Genomic DNA, 22680 nt, shown 5'->3' with positions numbered 1-22680 from the left:
ATCTGTTTGCTCAGATTGTGGTCCGTTAATATTAGATTCACAGGGAAGGCGAGAGGCTGCCAATTTATGGCAGTCATGTATTTTTAATTTATGGCAAAGACACTGAGAGCACAAGATAAGTGCTCTCTTACTGTATTATAGAAGGAAATAAGTAGACCCAAATCCACTTCCAAACTGGGATGAGCAGAATTGTTCAGAGCAGGTATTAATTATACATTGAAGAAGCCTAGTTGAATTATGATTTTTGATACAAATGCTTCAGAATAAAATTGTAAGAGTGGGATTGCTTACATGCCTGAGTAGCTGCTGCTTCCAGCTGGATATTTGTCTTTTATGCAGAAGCCTATTAAACTTAGTTTCAATGTATTTAACAACTGGAAGAGACCAATGGCATTTATAATAATTACATTGGGTGAAATTTACGCACCACCACAGTGACAGCAGAAGACTCCCCAATGCAGTGGAAGAGCCATGGTGCTGCATAGCATATGAGTGGGTGGGATAGCCATGAATCAGGAACCCAGGAACACTTTGCTCCCCTCTATATGCGGTGTGGCTGACCTCTACAGCTGCTTTGCATGGCTCACCACAAAAAGAACTGGGCTGGACTGCAGGGATGGGGGCTGCTCCCTGCATTCACCATTATGCAGCCCCAGTAGCCACACATCTCCACACAGGCAAGGGTCTCAGCTGCTATACCAGTCTATAGGTTGGTAGAGTGGTTTGCAGAACTGGCCCTACCCTAACCCTCATGTTCAGAAGTGGATTCTATTCCCAACCCCCATGATAGTCCCTAGAACAAACCTTGTTTATTTGGACTGTGAATAGAATGAAAGATTATTGGGGGAGGTAAATTTAAGCCTTCGGGTCAAGCCCAGCCACCTTCCTGACTACAGAGGCAGTCCCCCTGGCAGCGAAACTTGTGTGACTCTCCTGGGCAAGGAAGGGAATGGATGCTGGGGTGGAAGCCTGCCCGCTCTGAATGGCACAGAACTCCAGTCTGCCTGAGCTTCCTTCTCAGTGGGGCTGGAGGGAGCCAGACGATCACTTCCTGCATGGATTTTCCAGTCCTTCCTCATGTGGGGAGACACAGAAGGGTCACCAAAGTCTACTTTGCTGTGAAACAGCTTTCACAGAGCATCTACAGCACTGCTGTCAGAGCATGAAGGAGGATTACTTCTGCCCAGCCTGATTGGTGCTAGACTCAGGATTTGGTCCTTAACACACAATTTCATGTGAATGTCACTTATATGGCATGTATTCCCACCAGTGTTAATTCTAGACAGTCACTAATAACAGAATCATAGAAATCCACAGTGACAGATTTTTTTTTTAAATGTTGAGTTGTAGCCTGCAACACAATGCAAGACCAAAGTGAAATCCATGAGGATCTGGCCCAGAGGAGCTATGGCCATATTCACCACTTGAGGATTGAGACCCATGCAAATAGTTCTATATTATTTGAGAGTTGGAAACCATGGAGCAACTCTTAATGATACTGTTCAACCTAAAGTGGACAGCTGAGAGGGGAGGTCTGTTTAATGCTTTTATAGGTGTTCTACATCATGGCTGGCTAACACCAAGCAAGTACTTCATGTGTGGGACTACTTCTAAGTGTCAAACCTATACTAAGACTCTCCAGTACTATGATGGCGGGGGACAATTTACACCAGCTGAGGATCTGGCACAGAGTGAATTAGTCTGCAGCTTCCTAAAACAAGCTCTTAGGCTATGGCTACACTTGCATTTCAAAGCAAGCGCTAAGTGTAGTCAAAGTGCCAGTGCTGGGAGAGAGCTCTCCCAGCGCTGTCCGTACTCCACCTCCCTGTGGGGAATAACGTACAGTGCTGGGAGCCGTGTTCCCAGCGCTGGGGCTTTGACCACACTGGCGCTTTGCAGCGCCGCAATTTGCAGCGCAGGAGAGGGTGTGTTTTCACACCCTGCTGCAGCGCTGCAAATTTGCAAGTGTAGCCATGGCCTTAACCTCAGTGGTTCACATGTTAGAAAGGCTGCAGACTCAAACATAACACTGGCACCAACCTGAGACAAGCTGGGGGCAGGGGGAGGGAGAAGCATGCATAGGGTCAATGCAGGGTTGCCAACCCTCCAGGATTGTCCTGGAGTCTCCAGGAATCAAAGAGTAATCTTTAATTAAAAGAAAGACTGTCATGTGATGAAATCTCCAGGAATACATCCAACCAAAATTGGCAACTCTAGGTTAATGCTAGATAAATTCATTCAACTACCAAGCAGAGATTTTTTTTCAAGAAAGGAAAAGGAAAAGGATCCCACTGAGTTCTGTGACATCCCCCTGTAAGAACCTCACACTAGCAACCATTACTCCCTTGGACTTAAATTTAAATACTTGACATTCACCCAGCAGTTCAACAATATGGCAAAAATGCTACACTTTGAGAATAACGGGATGGTCAGAAATTTAACTTTCAGCTCAGTTGTTTTCTCCTGGGAGACTGAGTGCACTGCAGACAACTCCTTCTACTGTACCAGCACTCGTTACAATTTATAGTAGGGCCTGGAGGTCAAGCAGCCTTTTCTAGAGGGAATGGGGAAAAAAAAGTGTGCTGGGGTAGTGTATTGTCTAATATTGGACACATCCTCTGTTTGGGTACTATATCCTACACATGCTGGACGATGGACTCAATGATCTTATAGTCCTTCCCAGGGAAAGGACCTATTACAAATAAAGACAAAAGTGATTGTTCCAACACTAAGTAATTTAAAAACAGTTCTTATAAGATAAATGGACCCAAGTCTTTATACAGACTCCTTAAGATTAATTCCTGTCATTGTTGTGCATCAGCAGATCTAGAATGGCACTAAAGTTTTAAGAGACCAGTGCCACCCAGTGTTTTATTTGTAATGAAAGACGTGCCAGGGAGCAAGCAATTTAATTTTAACATTTATAACCGATGCAGCAAGCTCAGAGGTGCGAGGGCTCAGCCCTGGCACATATGAACCACTGATGTCACCTCATGCACATTTTAGAATACATCACTATGAGAAACTTTCAGGAATTAAAGGGGATGTGTTTTCTGGAATTCTTCTGCACAATGTGCTGGGGGCGGGGGTGGTTTCTCAAGAGTGTTCAGCATCAGCCTTCCCTTCAAGACGCGTTCATGGACTTCAGTGGAAGCAGAACTAGCTTAACATTGAGTGCATTTGAAAATCCTACCCTGGGTCTCCACTGTTCTGTTCGCAAACCTCTCACTGTTTATGCACAGTCTCTACCTCTGTGTTAAATTACTAATAAAGGCAGCCTGTGTCACCTCTGAGCTCCACCCAAGCATTCACTCCAGACATTGTATCCAAATTTCAATGAAAAGCAATACCTAAGAGGAACTAGCAAGATGCATACTTAACACTCAGCAACACTGATGAACATTCAGCATTCACTCTTATCTCAGGCCGTTGCTATGTCGAATTTAGATTGCAAGCTGCTTGAGGCAGGATTCTGTCTTTGTTTTGTCTATAAAGCACTATGTTTACCTATGATGCTGATAAATGTTCCTTTGCTCTGGAGGATAAACAGTGTTTTGGTATATGCAAACCACCAAGTGTTGGCTATTGCAAGAAGAATTACTGCATTTACTGTCACAGAATGATGCAGTATAGAACATTAAAAAAGAACTATTACTGTAGTAGCTACATGAGTCAAATGACAATATTTCCATAACACTTTTATAAGTGTTACTTTGGTATTCAAAAGCATTTTTCATAAACAGGTTATTCAATTCCAAACTAATATGAAATGAACTTTTCTTTTTACTGCTCTCCCATTCTTTCCAGTTTCTCAATAAGATTATAAAAAGAAGCTGTGGTGGGGGGGGGGTTGGTTTTTTAGTTAGAAAAAATAAGTCTTGAGGCTCTGTTCAAAAGTCTGTATTCTAGGAATGGTAATATTCATGTATGTTGCTAACTCTTGTGATTTTTATTGCGAGTCTCATGAAACCTAGTGTTTTTCTTAAATCCCCAGCAGCTGGGCCTGTGATTACATAAGAATCACAGCTTTAATTTAAAGGCAAAGGTGAGTTTCTAGCCCTTATGGGTGTAGAGAAAAACTTGAAAACATTAACCCAAAAGACTTAAATCAGAAGACAAATGAAAAGAACTTCAAAGTGGATTTTTTTCCCCAAAAGTGTCATGGATTGGGGATGGGGTGGAACTGACTTATGATTTTTGAATGTTTAGGATTGGAAATTAATAATATTTTGTCAAATTAAATTGACCGTCATTTTGTCAGTGTACTCTTGATATAGGACCTGATGGAAAGGCCATAGAAGTCAATGGAAAGACTCCTGTTAACTTCAAATAGTTTTGGGTTAGCCCCTAATATAGATACTAAGACGACAAGTAATGTGATCTAAGGTATTTAGCTATGGAAAGTAGACAGACTGAAAAAGATGTATTCAGGTCCAGATTAGGTTTAGGCAGGGGTTCAAAGTTGGCTCCAGAAAATGGGTCCCTTCTTATTTTAGAACCAAAGCAAACAGAGATTCAGATCAGGAGAGTCAATGACAAACCTGCCTGAAATTCTCAAAGTTTGGTATAATCTCTATCAGAATTTCTAGACTTAATTAAACCACCTTAACTCAAAGAGGAAAGAGGGATGAGATTGGCCCCTCTATTTGATATTATCCTTTATGGAATGAGTGCTGATGTGACAAGTTAAAATCAATGCAGAAAAACAAAAAACCAAACAGGTGGAAATGTTGTATTGCCAGATCAATAATTACTGTTTGTGTTCAATATTGTCTTTTTAATTTATGGGAGATGCACAGAGTATTAGATAGGTTTCACAAAAACCTAAATATCATAATAAAGAATGGAGTTTGTACGGATGTTGGTCTCAAATTCAAGGACACCTAGTTATTATTAATCTAAAATGTGGATTTTTTTACTTGACTGTATAGTCAGTGTGAAATAGTCTGTTTATTAGTAGGGTCTCCCAATCAGCAGAGATTCCAGAAATATGTGTCAAACATTTCATTTGTAGTCTTTAGTGTTAGAGATTTTACAGAAGGGCCTCTCACACTGGGTTAATTGGCTCTGAGGTCTTTACTAAGCTCTGCCACTGACTTTGGTCAAATCACTGTAGCTTCCAAAAGCATCCATTACATTTTGGTACCCAATTTAAAGTACCCAGGGCCTGATTTTCAAAAGAAACTGTTACCTCTTAGCACAAACTGGGGGGAAAAATGCTTTAGGTGTCTCAAATTTACCACCCAAGTTTAATAGGCACTTTTGAAAATGTAGGCATTAGTATCTCTGATCCTCAGCGTTCCCCCATCTATATACGGGGGATAGTGATACTTCGCTACCTCACAAGGGTGCTTGGAACCTGTTTAACTGATGTTTATGAATCATTTTGAAATGATTAAATGGAAAGCGCTGCACAAGAATTATTCTTCAAAAAACATTTTTAAAATCAACCTGTAGTTTTTAGTGTTCCCTTTACTGTTACTGAGGAAATCTGGTTTTCATTAACAACTCTTCCCTATAATTCTCACCCTGATATAAGAATTAACAAAATCATGTTTGACATTAGTCTGTTGCCCTGTAGATACGGTAAGGCTTAAACTGCACACAGCACATTAGGCACATTTTCATGTCATCTGCATACACCCATTTCCACAGGCTAGTTGCTGCTGGAGAGCTCCATACGTTCTGGCTAGGGACATCATCCCCATGCACACACCAACCGCTCAAGGAAGCGCGTCCTGCGCTCTACACAGACTGAGGTGCTGAAATACACATAGGGCAGTGGGCACTGAACGGTGGGCACATAACTTCCCGGTTGCAGCTAGCCTAACTAGGAAGGGAGAAGTGATAATTGCTGTAATTTATTTTTTACCTACTAAAATAGCCAGTTTTTTCAAGTTTTACAGTAATTGAGATGCAAGCTGTTACAGATATCACTGCTATCTCTCGGTTTATTTAGAGCAGGGGTCAGCAACCTTTCGGAAGTGGTGTGCCGAGTCTTCAGTTATTCACTCTGATTTAAGGTTTCGCGTGCCAGTGATACATTTTAATGTTTTTAGAAGGTCTCTCTCTATGTCTATAATATATGACTAAACTATTGTTGTATGTAAATAAGGTTTTTTAAATGTTTAAGAATCTTCATTTAAAATTAAATTAAAATGCAGAGCCCCCCGGACCGGTGGCCAGGCCCTGGGCAGCGTGAGTGTCGCTGAAAATCAGCTTCCATGCCGCCTTCGGCACCCGTGCCATAGGTTGCCTACCCCTGATTTAGAGCAACAACAAATCTCATTCTGCAAATTGTGTATGCAGCTTGTCAATGTAACCATGCCTTTCCGTCACCCTCATTCTCCCTCATGCAGGGGTGGCTCTATGTATTTTGCCACCCCAAGCACAGCAGTCAGGCAGCTTTTGGCGGCACTCCTGCAGGAGGTCTGCTCGTAATGCAGATTCGGCGGCATGCCTGCGGGAGGTGTGCCGGTCCCGCACCTTCAGCGTACCTGCCGCCGAATGCCGCTGAAACCGCGGGACCGGCGGAGCTCCCGCAGGCATGCCACTGAAGGCTGCCTGACTGCCACCCTCACGGTGACCGGCAGGCTGTCCCCCATGGCTTGCCACCCCAGGCACGTGCTTGGTGCGCTGGTGCCTGAAGCCGCCCCTGCCCTCATGCATGCCCCCAGCTTCTTAGTTACTCACTTGTTTTTGTGCCTTGTCATAATTTAGGCCCCAGTCTTGCAAATACTTACACACATGCTTAACTTTTAGCACCTTAGTCATATTGACCTCAAGAAAGAAAAGGATTTCCAATACCAGGGCCTACACTAAGACAAGGTATAAGTGCCTCTGACTTCAGTGAGAATACCCAGATTTAAGTATGCACCTAAGTATTAGCTAGTCCAATAGTGCCCAGATCCTGACAGGCTGCTGGATGCTACTGGAATAAAAATCCCCATCATTATCTAAACTGGGTAAACAAAGTGCTCAATACCTTCAACTTCTGTCCGTTTCAGTGGGAGCTGAAGAGGAGCTCAGAGCTTTACAGCCTTGGACTCACAACATGCTCCTTACTCAAAAGGGAGGGACAGCCTGTGTTCTGGAAGGAGGCTGAGTCTCAGCAAGGAAACACGGAGGCAGTAACATTAACCTCTAGATGAAATCCAGCCACCCTGAAAAACAGTGGTCCCCTCATAAGCACCACTGCAGCACACTGTTACTTGTCCATTGGACACTGGCATATCCTCTCAAAGGGAGAGGTTGCTAGAAAGTGAGGGGAAAATAAAGATGAGGGAGGAAATCTAGGCAACTTAAAAATGGGTGACATTGCTACAAATCCTGAGGGCCTGATCTGAAACTCAGATGGTCAAAAATAATTCTCCTCAGCTTCACTGAATTCCTATACACAGCAGCAGGGCTGGGTGGAGCAGCAGACTGTGCCTCTGAGAGGAACTGGCTGTGGAATGCCTTATCTGGCATGGCATGGCCACTGGAGAGGCATAATTATCACCCTTCTCCTGGCCTAGGAGCTAGAACAGCTGCAGAACTAAACAGGCTACTAGAGCGTCTACTGTCCAGCAGCTGAACTGGCTATTTTCTGCTGAACTAGGCCCTAAATATTTTCAGTCAGAGGAAAGCCTGATGGGTTGGTGAGTGCGCGCATGCACCTACAGAGAAATGTCTGTCTGTGTATAGAAAGAAGTTTGTGTGTGTGAGATCCTGACCAGTCCTTTCGTTCTGTATATTCACAACCTCGGACCAATGTAACTTTTATCCTCATCTTTTTCTGAAGATATCAGAATTAGTCTTTCAAACCATTTTACTTCAACCTAGGTCTGAGGGATTAAGTGATCTGTAGTCGTTTGTGGTGATTAAGAAACCTACTATTAGTTTCCAACTGGCTTCTTCGCAGCACCCCCAGTAACTTGGAAGGATACTGAACCTTCCACTGAACAAAAGCCTCTCACAGGTGGATAAGTGTGGGAATAAGTAAAGAGACACCTGGGTTGACAAGAGAAGTCAGAATTTCAGGCCTACAGAGAGTGAAGACATCAGGAAAGGGAGGAGGGCCTATGGTTAGGGCACTAGCAAGAGACCCCAGTTCAATTCCTTGATCTGCCACAGACTTCTTTGGGCAAGTCACCTAGTCTCTCTCTGTGCCCGTTTCCCATCTGTATAATAGGTAAATACTAAGTCCCCATCTACAGGGGTGTTATATGGAGAACTACTATGGTAAAGGGAGGGCCACGTACGTGACAAAGCTCTGAGAAGATAGATACTATAGGGCTGACACAGTATTTCATAGCGAACCAATTTGGAGTGGGAGGGAGAGAAAATCACCTGCATCACTAAGTCAGAATATAAGGATCCATCCTCTGCTGGTGTAAATCAGCAAAGCTTCAATGGCGCTTTTCTTACTTACAGCCACTGGGGATCAGGTTGTGAAGTATATTGTTAAATTAGCAGTCAGCAGACGACGTATTTAGGAAGCCGCCTGCTATCACACTGATGTGGAGGAGAAACCCAGAAGCAATATCTATAATGCTTTACATATTTTTATTTTCTATTTTAATAATATTGTTTTAGAAGCTTTTCTGTCCCCCTACCCCAGAGGAGTAGATTAAAAACCAGGGCTGGTGTTAGGGCATAGCAAGCAGAGCAGTTGCCAAGAGCCACACCACAAGGGGACTGCAAAAGCTAAGCTGCTCAGGCTTCTGGGAACTGCAGCCAATGGGAGCTGCAGTGGCAGCGCTTGTGGGCACAGGTAGTGCATAGAATCCTCTGCTCCCCCCAAGGGCCACAGGGACATTCCACCCGCTTCTGGGAGCGGCCTGGGGCCAGGGAAGGCAGGCAGGGAGCCTGCCTTAGCCCTGCTGCACCGCCGACCAGGAGCCACCTGAGGCAAGTACCTCCCTCCCAGAGCCTGTACCCCTCATCCCCTCCCGCACCCCAACCCCCTGCCCCAGGTTCAGCCCGGAGTCCCCACCCACACTCTGAACCACTCGGCCCCACACCCCTCCCGCACCCCAACCCCCTGCCCCAGGTTCAGCCCGGAGTCCCCGCCCACACTCCGAACCACTCGGCCCCACACCCGTCCCGCACCCCAACCTCCTGTCCCACCCCCGTGAAAGTGAGTGAGGGTGGGAGAGAGCAAGTGATGGAGGGAGGGGGGATGGAGTGAGTAGGGTGGGGCCTCAGGGAAGGGGCAGAGGTCTTTGGGTTTGTGTAATTAGACAGTTGGCAACCCTACTTTGGCTTCAGCCCAGGAAAGGGCGGCTCAGGCTTTGGCTTTCTGCCCTGGGCCCCAGCGAGTCTAATTTTGGCCCCGCTCTCTGCTTTATTTTGGTGGACCCCCTGAAACCTACTCACAGCCCCACAAGGGGGCCCATGCCCCTGGTTGAGAACTGCTGCCCTACCCCATTTCTCTTGTTCCATTTGGCAAACACTGACCTCGTCACAGTGCCACTACTGTTTTCAAGGAATTGGGGGAAAAAAATGACTATTTTGTCTTAAAAACCTCCACTTTATACAGCAACTTATTGTAGCAAAGCATCTGTATCTTCATGCACCAGCATAATCCCAGATGACATCATAACTCTGGGAAGAAGGGCTTGCCAGATAACTGCTTCTGATGAGCCAGTATAAACACACCAGGCTGGGTTGACTGGGAGGGGAGCACAGAGGAGGAGAAGCCTCTACAAGGTTCCCCTCATGGAGTTCCTCTCTGATTTTTTCTGATGAAGGAAGGATTTGATGCTCTTCCTACCACCCCACTCTAGAAAAAAAAAGTCACAAACCTATCCAAATGCCCTTGGGGAAGCCATAGGAGGCTGGGGCTACTACCCATGCAGAGATCCATGGTAATGCTGTAGGCCTGGCCACCAGCACCTCCTAGCACAGCTCCACTTGTGCCTAGCTATCAGGTACTCCCTCTAGTTATAACTGCCCCTGGGGATCCCTCTCCAACCCTTGAAAGGGGACCCTGCAGAAAGGATCTCACACACCTGGGCTTTATGACCATTTCCTCAGACTCCAGAGGAGCAGCGGGAGGACACATCCCTGTCCCCAGCCCAATTTCTATTCTTCCCCTCCCTTGTACTGATCCTGGACCTGGTGGGCACATTCCATGGAGGTGGAGGAACAAGAGCGTGGGGGACAGTGATATAAAGGCAGATGAGCTCTCATCACAAAGGGGAGACTTGGTGCGGGGGAAGGGAGATCTGCATGTGGATCTGGTAAGGGAGAGGAGCCAAACACAAATTTCCTCTTTTCCCCCATTGTTAGACACCTTACAAAGATACTGCAGACACTACCTTTTTTAAATGGGCTGGTACACTTAAAAAGCTAGGGCCAGATTCACTGACCCTAAGTCAAGTGAGTCACCGTGCTTGAGTAAAGGCTGCAGGATCTGGTCCATCAGATTATAACAGTTTTAAAGTTTAAATTTTGAGAACTAAAAATCTTAACAGAGTTTCTTTGACTTAATACTCCAGATAATACATAGCAGTCAGATAAACTCAGTTTACCTGGTGCATCCCACTAGTTACACAGGAGGACATAGGGTGCCCAGTTTCTATATTGGTATGCTTGCAATACATAAACATACAGAATACTGCAAGACTGAGACAAAGCTGTATGTACACTGTTAACCCCCCAAAACAGTAACAAGCTGAGACAGTGATTTCAGATGCCACCTAACACTAAATTCTGTTTAAAACCAGTAGTCCTATGTTTTCTGTACTGTACTTTAAATAGGTTTTAGGATGTTAATAAATGTTTTATTAAATCAAATGCCCTATTTTCTTGAATGTATTTTTTAAATGTTTCATATATTAGAGCTTTGGCATTATAGGAGAGGCCTAATTCCAGTCTGACAACAAAACATTTACAGAACAGTTGAATGTTGGATAATAGGACTATGATAGAGGAAACACTAAATGACTCTCTTATTTGTGCACCACTCACCTGTATTTACATCAATGACATCACAGTCATAAATAGGGCCCTCTCAAATTCACGGTCCATTTTGGTCAATTTCACAGTCATAGGATTTTAAAAATAATAAATTTCATGATTTCAGATATTTAAATCTGAAATTTCACGATGTAATTGTAGGGGCACTGACCCAAAAAGAAGCTGTGGGGGGGAGGGCCTACAAAGTAATTGTAGGTGGGGTTGTGGTACTGCTACCCTTGCTTCTGTAAAAAGAACAGGAGTACTTGTGGCACCTTAAAGACTAACAAATTTATTTTAGCATGAGCTTTCGTGAGCTACAGCTCACTTCTTCGGATGCATAGCTCACGAAAGCTCATGCTAAAATAAATTTGTTAGTCTTTAAGGTGCCACAAGTACTCCTGTTCTTTTTGCGGATACAGACTAACACGGCTGCTACTCTGAAACCTTGCTTCTGTGTTGCTGCTGGCAGCGGTGCTGCCTTCAGAGCTGGGCAGCCACAGAGCGGTGGCTGCTGGCTGGGAGCCCAGCTCTGAAGGCAGAGCTGTCGCCAGCAGCAGCGCAGAAGTTAGGATGGCATGGTATGGTATTGCCACCCTTACTTCTACGCTGCTGCCTGCAGAGCTAGGCCCTCAGTCAGCGGCCCCCACTCTGGCCACCCAGCTCTGAAGGCAACAGTGTAGAAGCGTGGTACGGTATGGTATTGCCACCCTTACTTCTGCACGGCTGCTGGTGGGGCACCTCCTTCAGGGCTGGGCACCTGGCCAACAGCTGCCGCTCTCCAGCTGCCCAGCTCTGAAGGCAGGGCAGAAGTAAGGGTGGCAATACCATCAAACCCCACCCCCCTAAAATAACCTTGCAACAACCCTGCAATTCCCTTTTGGGTCAGGACCCTCAATTTGAGAAACACTGGTCTCCTTTGTGAAATCTGTATAGTATAGGTTAAAGCCACACAAAAGACCAGATTTCATAGTCCATGAAGTGTTTTTCATAGCCATGAATTTGGTAGGACCCTAGTCTTGAAACATGACTTTCTGGTTTAAAACCAAACCAAACATCCTTCAGATATAGATATGACTTTTGCCTAGCTGGAAATGAGGCCAGTTCAAATACTTATTTCTGCTGCCTCTGCTAGTAGGAATTTTGCAATTCATGTCATGCCCAATGAAAGCATATTATATATAACTGGGTGAATAAGAACACAAGAATGGCCATACTGGGTCACACCAAAGGTCCATCCAGCCCAGTATCCTGCCTACCGATAGTGGCCAATGCCAGGAGCCCCAGAGGGAGTGAACCTAACAGGTAATGATCAAGTGATCTCTCTCTCCTGACATCCATCGTCACCCTCTGACAAACAGAGGCTAGGGACACCATTCCTTACCCATCCTGGCTAATAGCTATTAATGGACTTAACCTCCATGAATTTATCTAGTTCTCTTTTAAACCCTGTTATAGTCCTAGCCTTCACAACCTCCTGAGGCAAGGAGTTCCACAGGTTGACTGTGCACTGTGTGAAGAACTTCCTTTTATTTGTTTTAAACCTGCTGCCCATTACTTTGCTTACTTTGCTTGTTTACGTTGAATGTTGTTTACTTTGCTTAAGATGGATGTCTGTCTGAAACATATACTCTAGTTCAAACACTAGTTGTTGGGCTACATATAGAAATTACAGGATGAAGTCTATGGTCTGTATTATGCAGATCAGACTAGATTATCTTAATGAAAAACACAGTCATGTCCTTGTGAGAGGCTCAAGACATTGCAATGTCAACCTGTATGAATTATTTTGTTTACATAAGCCCCCCAAGCAGCTCCACGTCCTTTAACTTGTGACAGTTTCTTCGTCTGCAGATTTGCAGAAAGTAGGTGTTTTTAATGTAAACTCAATAGTTACTGAAATCTTTTCTTGACATCTTAACAGATGCCACAAATATCAATACAATAATACCAGGAATCTCTTGCACTTCACGCAGGTTTTGTTTGCTATAAGCAGTTTCAAAAACTACAGATGGACAAAGCATCTTTCACAATAGGATTTGTATTTGGAGGCTTGCTAACACAAATTATTCAGTTTGTTTTGTTCAGGCACCAGATAAATTATTACAAATGGAGGTGGCGGAGAGCGATAACACTTAAAATGAGGCCGTCTTTTTTATAAATTGCAAAACTTTTAGTTATTTAAAGTTTCCTAATTAAGCATGATCAAGAGAGACTGCAATAATCTGGGTTTCTGTTAAGATGTGGTGTGCTTGAAAAGGAAGAGAAACAGATCTCACCCTGCATAAAGCCATTCAGAATACTAATCAAAAGAGGGTTTTAAATCTAGACAGGCTACAGAAGTCATTGCAATTGTTTGGACTCAGAATGATGATTTCAGGAATTCAAGTGATGTGTTGCAATGCTGTAACAAACCGAACCAGACAAAATGCCTTCCCATAATATTAGATGATGCCATTAGCCACCAATCAGAACCCTACAGTCATGTACTTCAGTCACCAATAAGGGACTAGACAGAGAACTCAAGAGGACCTGGCCATTTAAAACTAAAAATAAAGTCTATCACAGCTGATTCGAATAAGAGTTCGCTTAATTTTTTTTTTAAACCCAACATCCTGTTTTTATCATTGGTTTTAAAAACATGGCAACACATGGAACTTGATGGAAGCAGGTGATTACTACAAATCAGTGTAGAGACAGCCCAACATAAACAAATACCCCTGAATTAATCAATGTGTACTCAACCATGAAAATAACTAAGCTTTGGAAAACACTTCAGGCTGGAATAATAAAAAACGTCCAGGTGTTGGATTAGCGTTTTGGCTGGATCTGAAAGTACTCACCTGTCCTGCAGTGTCATACAGCCCCAGCAGATACTGCTTCCCCCCAACTGTAACAGTGACTGTAAAAGAGGAAAAAATAAAGATGTCGCTAATAATGTAGCTAAGGGGCGTACAAAGCACCCTTCTGACACACAGGCAGAGGACTGTTTTCAGTTTTACAAGCAGACTCAACATTAAAAAACAACTATAGCTCTAAACAAGCTAGCACAAGAACACATCTGCAATGCACTTGGAGATGCAGAAAGAATGGGTTTAATATTTATGTCCTTTCATGTCAAGCACCCAGAGCCAGTGGCAGTTCTGTTTAAAACCTTTCCAGGCACTTTTTAATGTTTTGGTCTTGTTCAGACATTTCTATCCGCCGGCACCGCCCCCCAGCAGTTAAAGCATGCTGGGCCAGGAGCCTTTGTATGTACTTTCCTCTGGAGGATCCTTTCCAAGGGGAGCTGGAAGGGGGCAGGCAGGCAGGACCGGCACAGAAGGGTTAAAACCAGACTTTGTGAAGAAGGTCAAGGCAGGAGGCCCAGTGTCGGGAAATGGCAAAGTTCCGCTAAAGTTCTTCTGTTGCAGAGGAGGAGCCTCTTACTCAGCACTTCTAAGCCCACACGGTTACTACCGATCCCGGCGCCCCTTACCTGCATAGTGGTCAAAGACGGTGGGCACATACTCCTCTGGGAACGCGTCGTTGGCATAGCTCATCAGCAGGCACGTTTTCCCCACGGCCCCGTCCCCCACCACCACGCATTTCAGCATGACCGTCCCGCTCCCATTGGCCATGGTGCGAGGCCACTCGTCATTGTCAGGGTTCAGCTGAGCGCCGAGGGGCGAGTCCGCATCCCGGCCGCCCCCGGCCGCGGGGCGCTTAGCAGGCGCCGCAGCCCGCCGGGGATGGCATTTCTCCCCTGGGCAGTGCCAAATTTGGCTCGCAGGGATTTTCCTTCCTCTCGCCCCTGCCAGTTGAGCACGATGACACAATGGATCATAAGACTTGCAGCCCGGAGAAAACAGGAACTTTGAGCAGGAAAACCCGTACAAAGCACGGCACTGTTCTCCTCCAGCCCAGCCGGCCACCCAGGTGCAACCTCGCCCCCAGGCTGCAGTGACAGACACCCCCGAGAGAGGGGCCAGGGCAGAGCTCCCCAAAGCAACTGTTCGGCCACTTTCCTTCCCGCCCCCTCCCCCAACTTGTCCCGGCTTCGGCCACCACTTCGGAAACCCTGCAATCTCAGACTAGCTTGATTCGGAGGAGAAAAGGAGGAGCGAAGCCAAATTGCTAAAGAGCAACTCAGGGCTCCTCTCCAAAGAGCCAGCAGCTCTTAGAAACGTCCAAGGCTTTGCAAGTGCGCCCAGGGCCTCCTTCTGGAAAGGAAAAGAAAAAGGGGAATCCCTTCCTCCAATAAAATCATCGTCACATGCCCGCGGGTTTGGGAGCTGATCGTCTCCTAGATGAGCTGGCTGTCTGAAAGAGGGAGTTTTAAACTAGATGGATAGAGATGATGGTGTGAGATGATGTACATACCTATACATGCACCTATATTAAACAAGCACATATCTATGCATATTGAAATTTCATCACTATAGAACATGAGATTGTAATGTCGCATTTTTTCTCTTTCCCACCACACACACACACAGCAAAATCCTTCATCCTTTATCCGAAAGGGGTAGATTTACAAAAATTACTTTCGAATTGAGAGAGCCTCCTTCTCAGTGAGTGTGATTTTTGACAGGTTAGAAATTAACACCAATTAATTTTCCTATTGTGAAGAGTTGTTGGGATCTTTTCTCCCTTCCCTCCACAAAATGAGAACTTATCCTCTATGGATAAGAAGAGAACTTTTAAAAACAAAATGGTGTCAGGTTGAAACGGGGCTGACCTGCGAAGGCCAGTGTGAAAAGAATCAGTCGGAAAAGGACTGTTTTTTTCAGCACTGGATATATATTAGAGATGCCCTCATACAGAAGCAAATCTGTTCTTGGGTCTGAATTTCATGACTGCCATGTGCATACATTCAGGAAGTGTATATGTCCGAGTCATGAAATTCAGGCCTAAATACAGATTTGCCTCAGTATGAACCCATCTCTAATATATATCCAGTGCTGAAGAAACCAGGCCTTTCATAGCTAATAAATTAAACCACAATAGTCCATATATCCAAACAACCACACATGTTGGGTCTTCAAGCAACAAGCAATGCCATCCAAACTAGGGGGTGCTGCTAACTTTGCGTCAAGTTTTAACCCATCATTGAGAAGCCTGGATGCAGTGCTGAGCTGCCAAGTACTTAATACTTAATAGGGCCCGGAGATTTATTGAGTTCCCAGGTAGTATCTTGTTGGCCAACACCCTCACATTAGCTTGGCAAGAACTAATAATAAAATATATTGTATAGGAGATTATGGATGAAACCCTGGCTCCATTAAGGTCAATGACAAAACTCCCATTGGTGCTCAGAGTTCACCCCCTACTCAATTTTTTAAACTGCAGATTCCTTAAATGCAGGAGACCACACTGATAGTGAATTCAGTGATAGTGAAACTCACTTACCTTTTATTTAGGCTTGGCAGAATCAATTTTTATTTTTTAATCATTTCAATGGATATCAATTTTTTAAGCATTTTTTCAATTTTTATCAAATTATATTTTCACAATTGTGCAAAATTATAAGGTTTAATTTTTTTTCTTTTTTTATTAGTTTACATTTTCACAGTTGAAGGAAATTATGTGAGGGTTAGACAATCATTATTTAATGACAGCAGATGTTGAGATTCAAAAAGTTAAAGCTTTATAACCATTAAAACACAAATTGTTAGTGTCACATGTCAAAGTATACAGGGTAAATATCCTTCATCAAACTCTAAGAAGTGCTCAAGTAGCATTTCTCTTACTTTGCCTATGTGTAAATTTCAAATATTATCGCAGGAAATATTTTTCCCCTGTTTTGTGTGTGTACAGTGAAATCAACATTTACTGACATTTACTGATAAAAAATATAATCCTTCTAAGTCTACTTTTTACTTTATTTATTTATTTTAAGACTTATTGCCAAATCCCTGAGCACCACACAATCATGATAAAACATACCGCTTATTGCATCACAAAGCACAAACAGCCTGCCTCGTCATCCAAAACTACCTGTTCTCCACTCCATCCTTATGTCAGCCCCATCCCCTACTGCTAAAAGAGGCTAGGATAGCAAATGAGCCTCACAGCACATCCTGAAGGAATTAAATCCAGGCTTTGGCGGACCCAGAAGTGTGGACGCATATTCTGGAGCAGTCTGTTATTCCCACCCTGTTTCAACCCCGGACCGTCATCTTGAGTGTCTGAGCTGACAGAACCTGCCATGGTGTCACTCACATAGGGAAAGAGATGGTTCCTCAGGTAACTTGAACCCATATTGTGTAGGCCTTTGAGAGTCAAAGCCAACCCCTTAAACTTTACCCAGAATTCATTTGGTAACCACTGCAGATCTCAAAGCACAGGTACAATCTGCTGCTTCAGAGAAGTGTTGTATAAGAAGTGGGCAGCCGCATTGCACGCTAGCCAAAGTTTCAGGATGAATTCTGGAAGTCACTCCATGTGTCATACATTGTAGTAAACTGACCTTTTAACTTTTGAGAAGCACCAAGCACTTCATAGTGATAGTTCCTAGATAGATTAGATTAGGTGTGACAATGACCTGGGTGATCATGGTGGGGTTTAAATCAAAGAGAAAAGCCCATAACTTTTTTATCGAGCTTGCAAAAAGAAAAAAAAAGTGCACTTAGCAACAGCTATTAGCTAGATATCCAGGAGGAGTTGGGCATTTCAACCAGACCCCAGGTTTTGAACCTGAGTAACAAATGGCCTATGTATATGCCATCAACCTAAGGTGCTTTGTGTAATTGTCATAATTTCTGATAGTTGCTTCCCCTACTCTGTAAGCATTGCTTCAGCCTCATTTGGGTTGCATATCAGCCTGCTTGCTCTCATCCATGCCCTAATCTCTGCTGCTAGACTCTGGGTAAATCACTCATTTGTACCAACTGGGTTGGAGAAGATCATGGAGATACAGAACTGTGCACCCTCTGTATATTGAAATCCTAAACCCCATGCCTCTTGCCAGCACTCCCACTGGCTCATAACCATGTTGAATAGGGCAGCTGATAGAATGGAACCCCGGAGAGGCTCACATAAAAGAGCCCAGTTTGCAAATGAACAATTGCCCAGTACTGCTAGTTCTAGCTCAAGCACTTCTAGCTCTGGTCACTCACCACCTATAGACCCTGTTTTCATGCAAGTGGTGATAATAGTGCAATAATGAGGGAAGAACAATAAAGAAAACATTACAGCTGGGAACTCTTTTCAATAGATTTTTTCCAGTATATCCAAACATTAGACCCTCAGCTGATGTAAATCTGAATAGCTCCACTGAAAAGTTCAACAAAATCTTAATCTGGTAAAACAATATTTTACCAGAAATCACATCTTTCTTCCAGACATATCAAAAATCTGACGTTACATTAAATATATTTCCATTTTGCAGCAACACAGATCACAAGCTGTGAATGTTAAAATTATTACTCACCTATGAATTTCAAATCTTAATATTAAAGATATTAGCTCCACTGGCACAAATTCATGTTGGTTTTTCTTCTCTTCAACCATAGGTTACTAATGTAAAACAATTGCAAATTTTAAAGTGTAAGGTAAGGCATTTTCTTCCTGATTTGTAAACTTTATGTTCCATCCATTGTATGTGCACTAGAACTGGTGGGGAAGTGGAAAACAGATTTTCCAAAAAAATTCAGGAACATTGTTTTCAGTTTTTCATGGAAATTACATTTTAACTGATTTTTATCCCCATGCTAGCATCCAAAATGGGTTGATATTGTAAGGTTGCAAATGAGTGCTAGGCGGTAGCATTGCTTTTCCTTTTGAGGATAAAAACCTTACCTTATTTTATTTTATTTTATTAATTGATTCAAATGTTGGGCTACTTAATTGTAAGGGTGTTTCATTTTCAGTTACATACAATTTTCTTGTTACTCTCACATGTTAGTAGCACAATCAACCATTTTGTGCATATGTGTGTATGTTATGTTTACACATATTTTATATGCAATAATTTAAAATACTATTTTCTGCTATGCCAATTTGGCTAATCGCAAAGAGTTTTGAAAATATTCTAAAATCAATTGAATCTTTCACTCACCTAAAATATCATGCTTGCATATCTCTTAATATAATGTATACATTATTATTATTGATGTTCCCTCCCAGTGTCCTAAGCACATCCCAGTGTGGATAATTATGTTCCATCTGTCTAAATCTTCTTGCTCCTTTTGGTGGATAACACATTTTTTCTCTCTTCTTGTCCCTGATCTCTTGTGTAGTGGTTCTGGCACCAACAGATAACGGCTGCTGTGTCCCATCACAAAGGTGGTTGCCTTTCAGTAGTGGATGAAGTGATCCTAATGGGAGTTTTGAATATTTGAGGAATGCAGGCTCAGGTACTGCCTTATATGTGTATACCAATCCTGATCCTGATCCTGCAAAAGCTTGTGTGTGTGCTTAATTTTGTTCACAGGAGTAATTCCCATTTAAGGGGACCCAGGTCGGCGGGTAGCGTTCGACTTCTCGGAGTTCGATATATCACGTCTCATCTAGACGCGATATGTCGAACTCCGAACGCGCTCCCATCGACTCCGGAACTCCACCACCGTGAACGGCTTCGATTGACTTCGATCCCGCGGCGTCTGGACGGGTGAGTAGTTCGAACTAAGGTAGTTCGAGTTCAGCTACGCTATTCGCATAGCTGAACTTGCGTACCTTAGTTCGACCCCCCACCCCTAGTGTAGACCAGGCCTTAGTCATTTGAACTACTAATCTGCTTAAAGTTAAGCACATACATGTGTTTGCAGGATTCAGGTCATAGTTTATTATTCACTAAAGCACACTTAAGCTTGCAAAAAGAGTTCCATCATTTATGAATTAAGCAATCAAAAAAGCAGTATTGTCCATGTAGAATGTTTAGAGCATATTAGAGTTTTCCTCACAGTCAAATGAACCTCCTACATTCAAACAAAGCCCTCCTTGCCTTGTGCAAATGCCCGAAGGCAGCACGGTAATTACAAGCTCTGGACCAAACACAGGTCTAGAATTCAATCAGAAGGATTTCCTATTCTCATAAATGGTGCGAAAACTGTTTGTATTTACGAATTACAAATTATGAATCAGACAATTACCATCCTGTTATTCTGACCAAGATTTCATAATTCAGAAAATTATTTTAATTTCTTGCTAAATATAAAGGAAATATTGATGTGCTGCTAATGTACAGAGATGTTCAGACCATAAAATAGCTGCAGAAGTGATTTTTCTGCATATTAAAATCTACTCTATCCCAGATATGTTTTCCACTATTTAGAAGATCTTTGATACCAATTTTCTCACTGTTTATATGCTTTGGACTGTGTGTTTGCTGCACCAACTATGATTTCGTAGCATACTTCAGTATCACGGCATACCATGGTAACAGGTTCTGTTTAAACACCTGTGATACCTAAAATCAGGTTCAGAGATGATGAAACATATTAGGTCATCTACGGAAGCCATCACACTGCCAGAGCATGCTTGGTCTTGATGGTGTTGTTTCTAGTTCTCTTTCCACTCTACTTTGAAGGTTCCAAGCAATGGGGCTTTCACTCCTCAGGGCTGACTATTTCACAACCAACAGGGTGCACTGTGAGGAAGGCTTCCTGATACCTATCTTAAATTTTCTCTTTATTAATTTTATCCCATTACTTCTAGTGATAGCCTATTTACCACCCTAAATAATTTCCTTTCCCTCCTTGATGCTGATTGATGGTCCTGATCTAAAGTCAGTGGGAGTCTTTCCATTGACTTTAATGGGCTTTGGATCCACTCCTCTGAGATTTAATAATTGTAGAGCTGGGTGGAAAATCTTTATGGAACTATTTTCTGTTAGAGAATGCAGTTCTACTGAAGTCAAAATGCTGGGTGTCAATTTTGCCAAATTTTAATTTCGGTGAAAAACTGAGAGCAAAAGTACTGACAATGCTGTTTTGATTTTTCTGGAATGAAATGCTTCAATATTTCATTTTGAAATGACATTTCATTGTGAATCATTTATAAAATAATATAAAATTAAAAATAAGAAATCAAAATGAAACATCTTGATTTTGCAAAAATGAAACATTTCAATCAACCCAAAATGATTCCACCACCCATAACTTTCTTTTGTGGAGAATTCTGGAAATTTACATTGTGACTGAATCATAGAATATCAGGGTTGGAAGGGACCTCAGGAGGTCATCTAGTCCAACCCCTTGTTCAAAGCAGGACCAATTCCCAACTAAATCATCCCAACCAGGGCTTTGTCACGCCTGACCTTAAAAACCTTTAAGGAAGGCGATTCCACCACCTCCCGACTTAACTGAAAGCAACTTAAGAAGTGTTCCTGTCTTTAACACTCAGATGCCCAACCCCCAAATAAATCCGTTTTACCCTGTATAAAGCTTATACAGTGTAAACTCACAAATTGTTCACCCACTATAACACTGATAGAGAGGTATTGACAGCTGTTTGCCCCCCCCCCAGATATTAATACATACTCTGGGTTAATTAATAAGTAAAAAGTGATTTTATTAAATACAGAAAGTAGGATTTAAGTGGTTCCAAATAATAGCAGACAGAACAAAGTGAATTATCAAGCAAAATAAAATAAAATACATAAATCTAAGCCTAGTACAGTAATAAAACAGAATACAGATATAATCTCACCCTCAGAGTTGTTCCAATAAGTTTATTTCACAGACTGGATGCCTTCCTAGTCTGGGCACAATCCTTTCCCCTGGTACAGCCCTTGTTCCAGCTCAGGTGGTAGCTAGGGGATTTCTCATGATGGCGCTCCCCTTTGTTCTGTTCCACCCCCTTCTATATCTTTTGCATAAGGCGGAAATCCTTTGTCCCTCTGGGTTCCCACCCCTCCTTCTCAATGGAAAAACACCAGGTTAAAGATGGATTCCAGTTCAGCTGACATGATCACATGTCACTGTAAGACTTCATTACCCACTTGCCAGCACACACGTATACAGGAAGACTTACAAGTAAAACAGAGCCATCTATAGTCAATCATCCTGGTTAATGGGAGCCATTAAGGTTCCAAACCACCATTAATGGCCCACACTTTGCATAACTACAATAGGACCTCAGTGTTAGAGTTCATATTTCTAATTTCAGATACAAGAGTGATACATTTATACAAATAGGATGACCACACTCAGTAGATTATAAGCTTTGTAATGATACCTTACAAGAGATCTTTTGCATGAAGCATATTTTAGTTACATTATATTCACACCCATCAGCATACTTTCATAAAATCATATCGAGTGCAACATCACATACATGTTTTGTTCCTAATCAGAATGAGGACAAACGTTGAAATCCTTAATGAAATGGAATTTCCATCCTCCACATAGCTCTGGTTCTCAGGTCCGCACTTTACTCATAGCCAAACTACAAGAGGCACAGCTAGCTCCTTTAACATTTCTCATAAGGCAGTCCCTTTAGCCTCTGAACATTTTAATTGCTGGATTCCCTTGATTTGTCAAAATGCTTCTAGTAGTGAGGTGCCCAGAATTGAATGCACTGCTCCAGGTGTGATGAACCAGAGTGCAGAGTGCTTATTACCTTCCAGCTCTGTGATGTGATGCTTCTGAGTATGCAGCCCAAAAGTATATGGCCTTTCCTGCAGCAATAATGTTCAGCAAGCTCCATTTTTAAGGAGTATTAATGGTATTACAGTACAGCCTAGAAGCGCTAATCAGGATCAGGGCTCCATTTCACTGGGTGCTGTTCAAACACAGAGCAGAAGATAGTCCC

The 22680-nt window shown here is 43.0% G+C and overlaps 1 protein-coding gene across 1 annotated transcript in view; it reads right to left on the bottom strand.

Moving 5' to 3' along the window:
• Positions 1-15082, bottom strand: part of RHOQ (ras homolog family member Q) — a 30807-nt gene extending 15725 nt beyond the window's left edge. Inside the window, exons 1-2 of the mRNA XM_039529169.1 lie at positions 14423-15082; positions 13788-13846 (exon numbers count right to left, since the gene is read on the bottom strand). Coding sequence (XP_039385103.1) covers positions 13788-13846; positions 14423-14564 — 201 coding nt within the window. The 5' untranslated portion in view covers positions 14565-15082. The remainder of the gene's footprint in view (positions 1-13787; positions 13847-14422) is intronic.
• Positions 15083-22680: the final 7598 nt, after the last annotated feature.

This window comes from Mauremys reevesii, linkage group 3 (assembly GCF_016161935.1).
Source record: "Mauremys reevesii isolate NIE-2019 linkage group 3, ASM1616193v1, whole genome shotgun sequence".
Lineage (NCBI taxonomy): Eukaryota > Metazoa > Chordata > Testudines > Geoemydidae > Mauremys > Mauremys reevesii.
The sequence above is the reverse complement of the archived record's forward strand: the minus strand, read 5'-3'. Positions and strand labels throughout refer to the sequence as shown.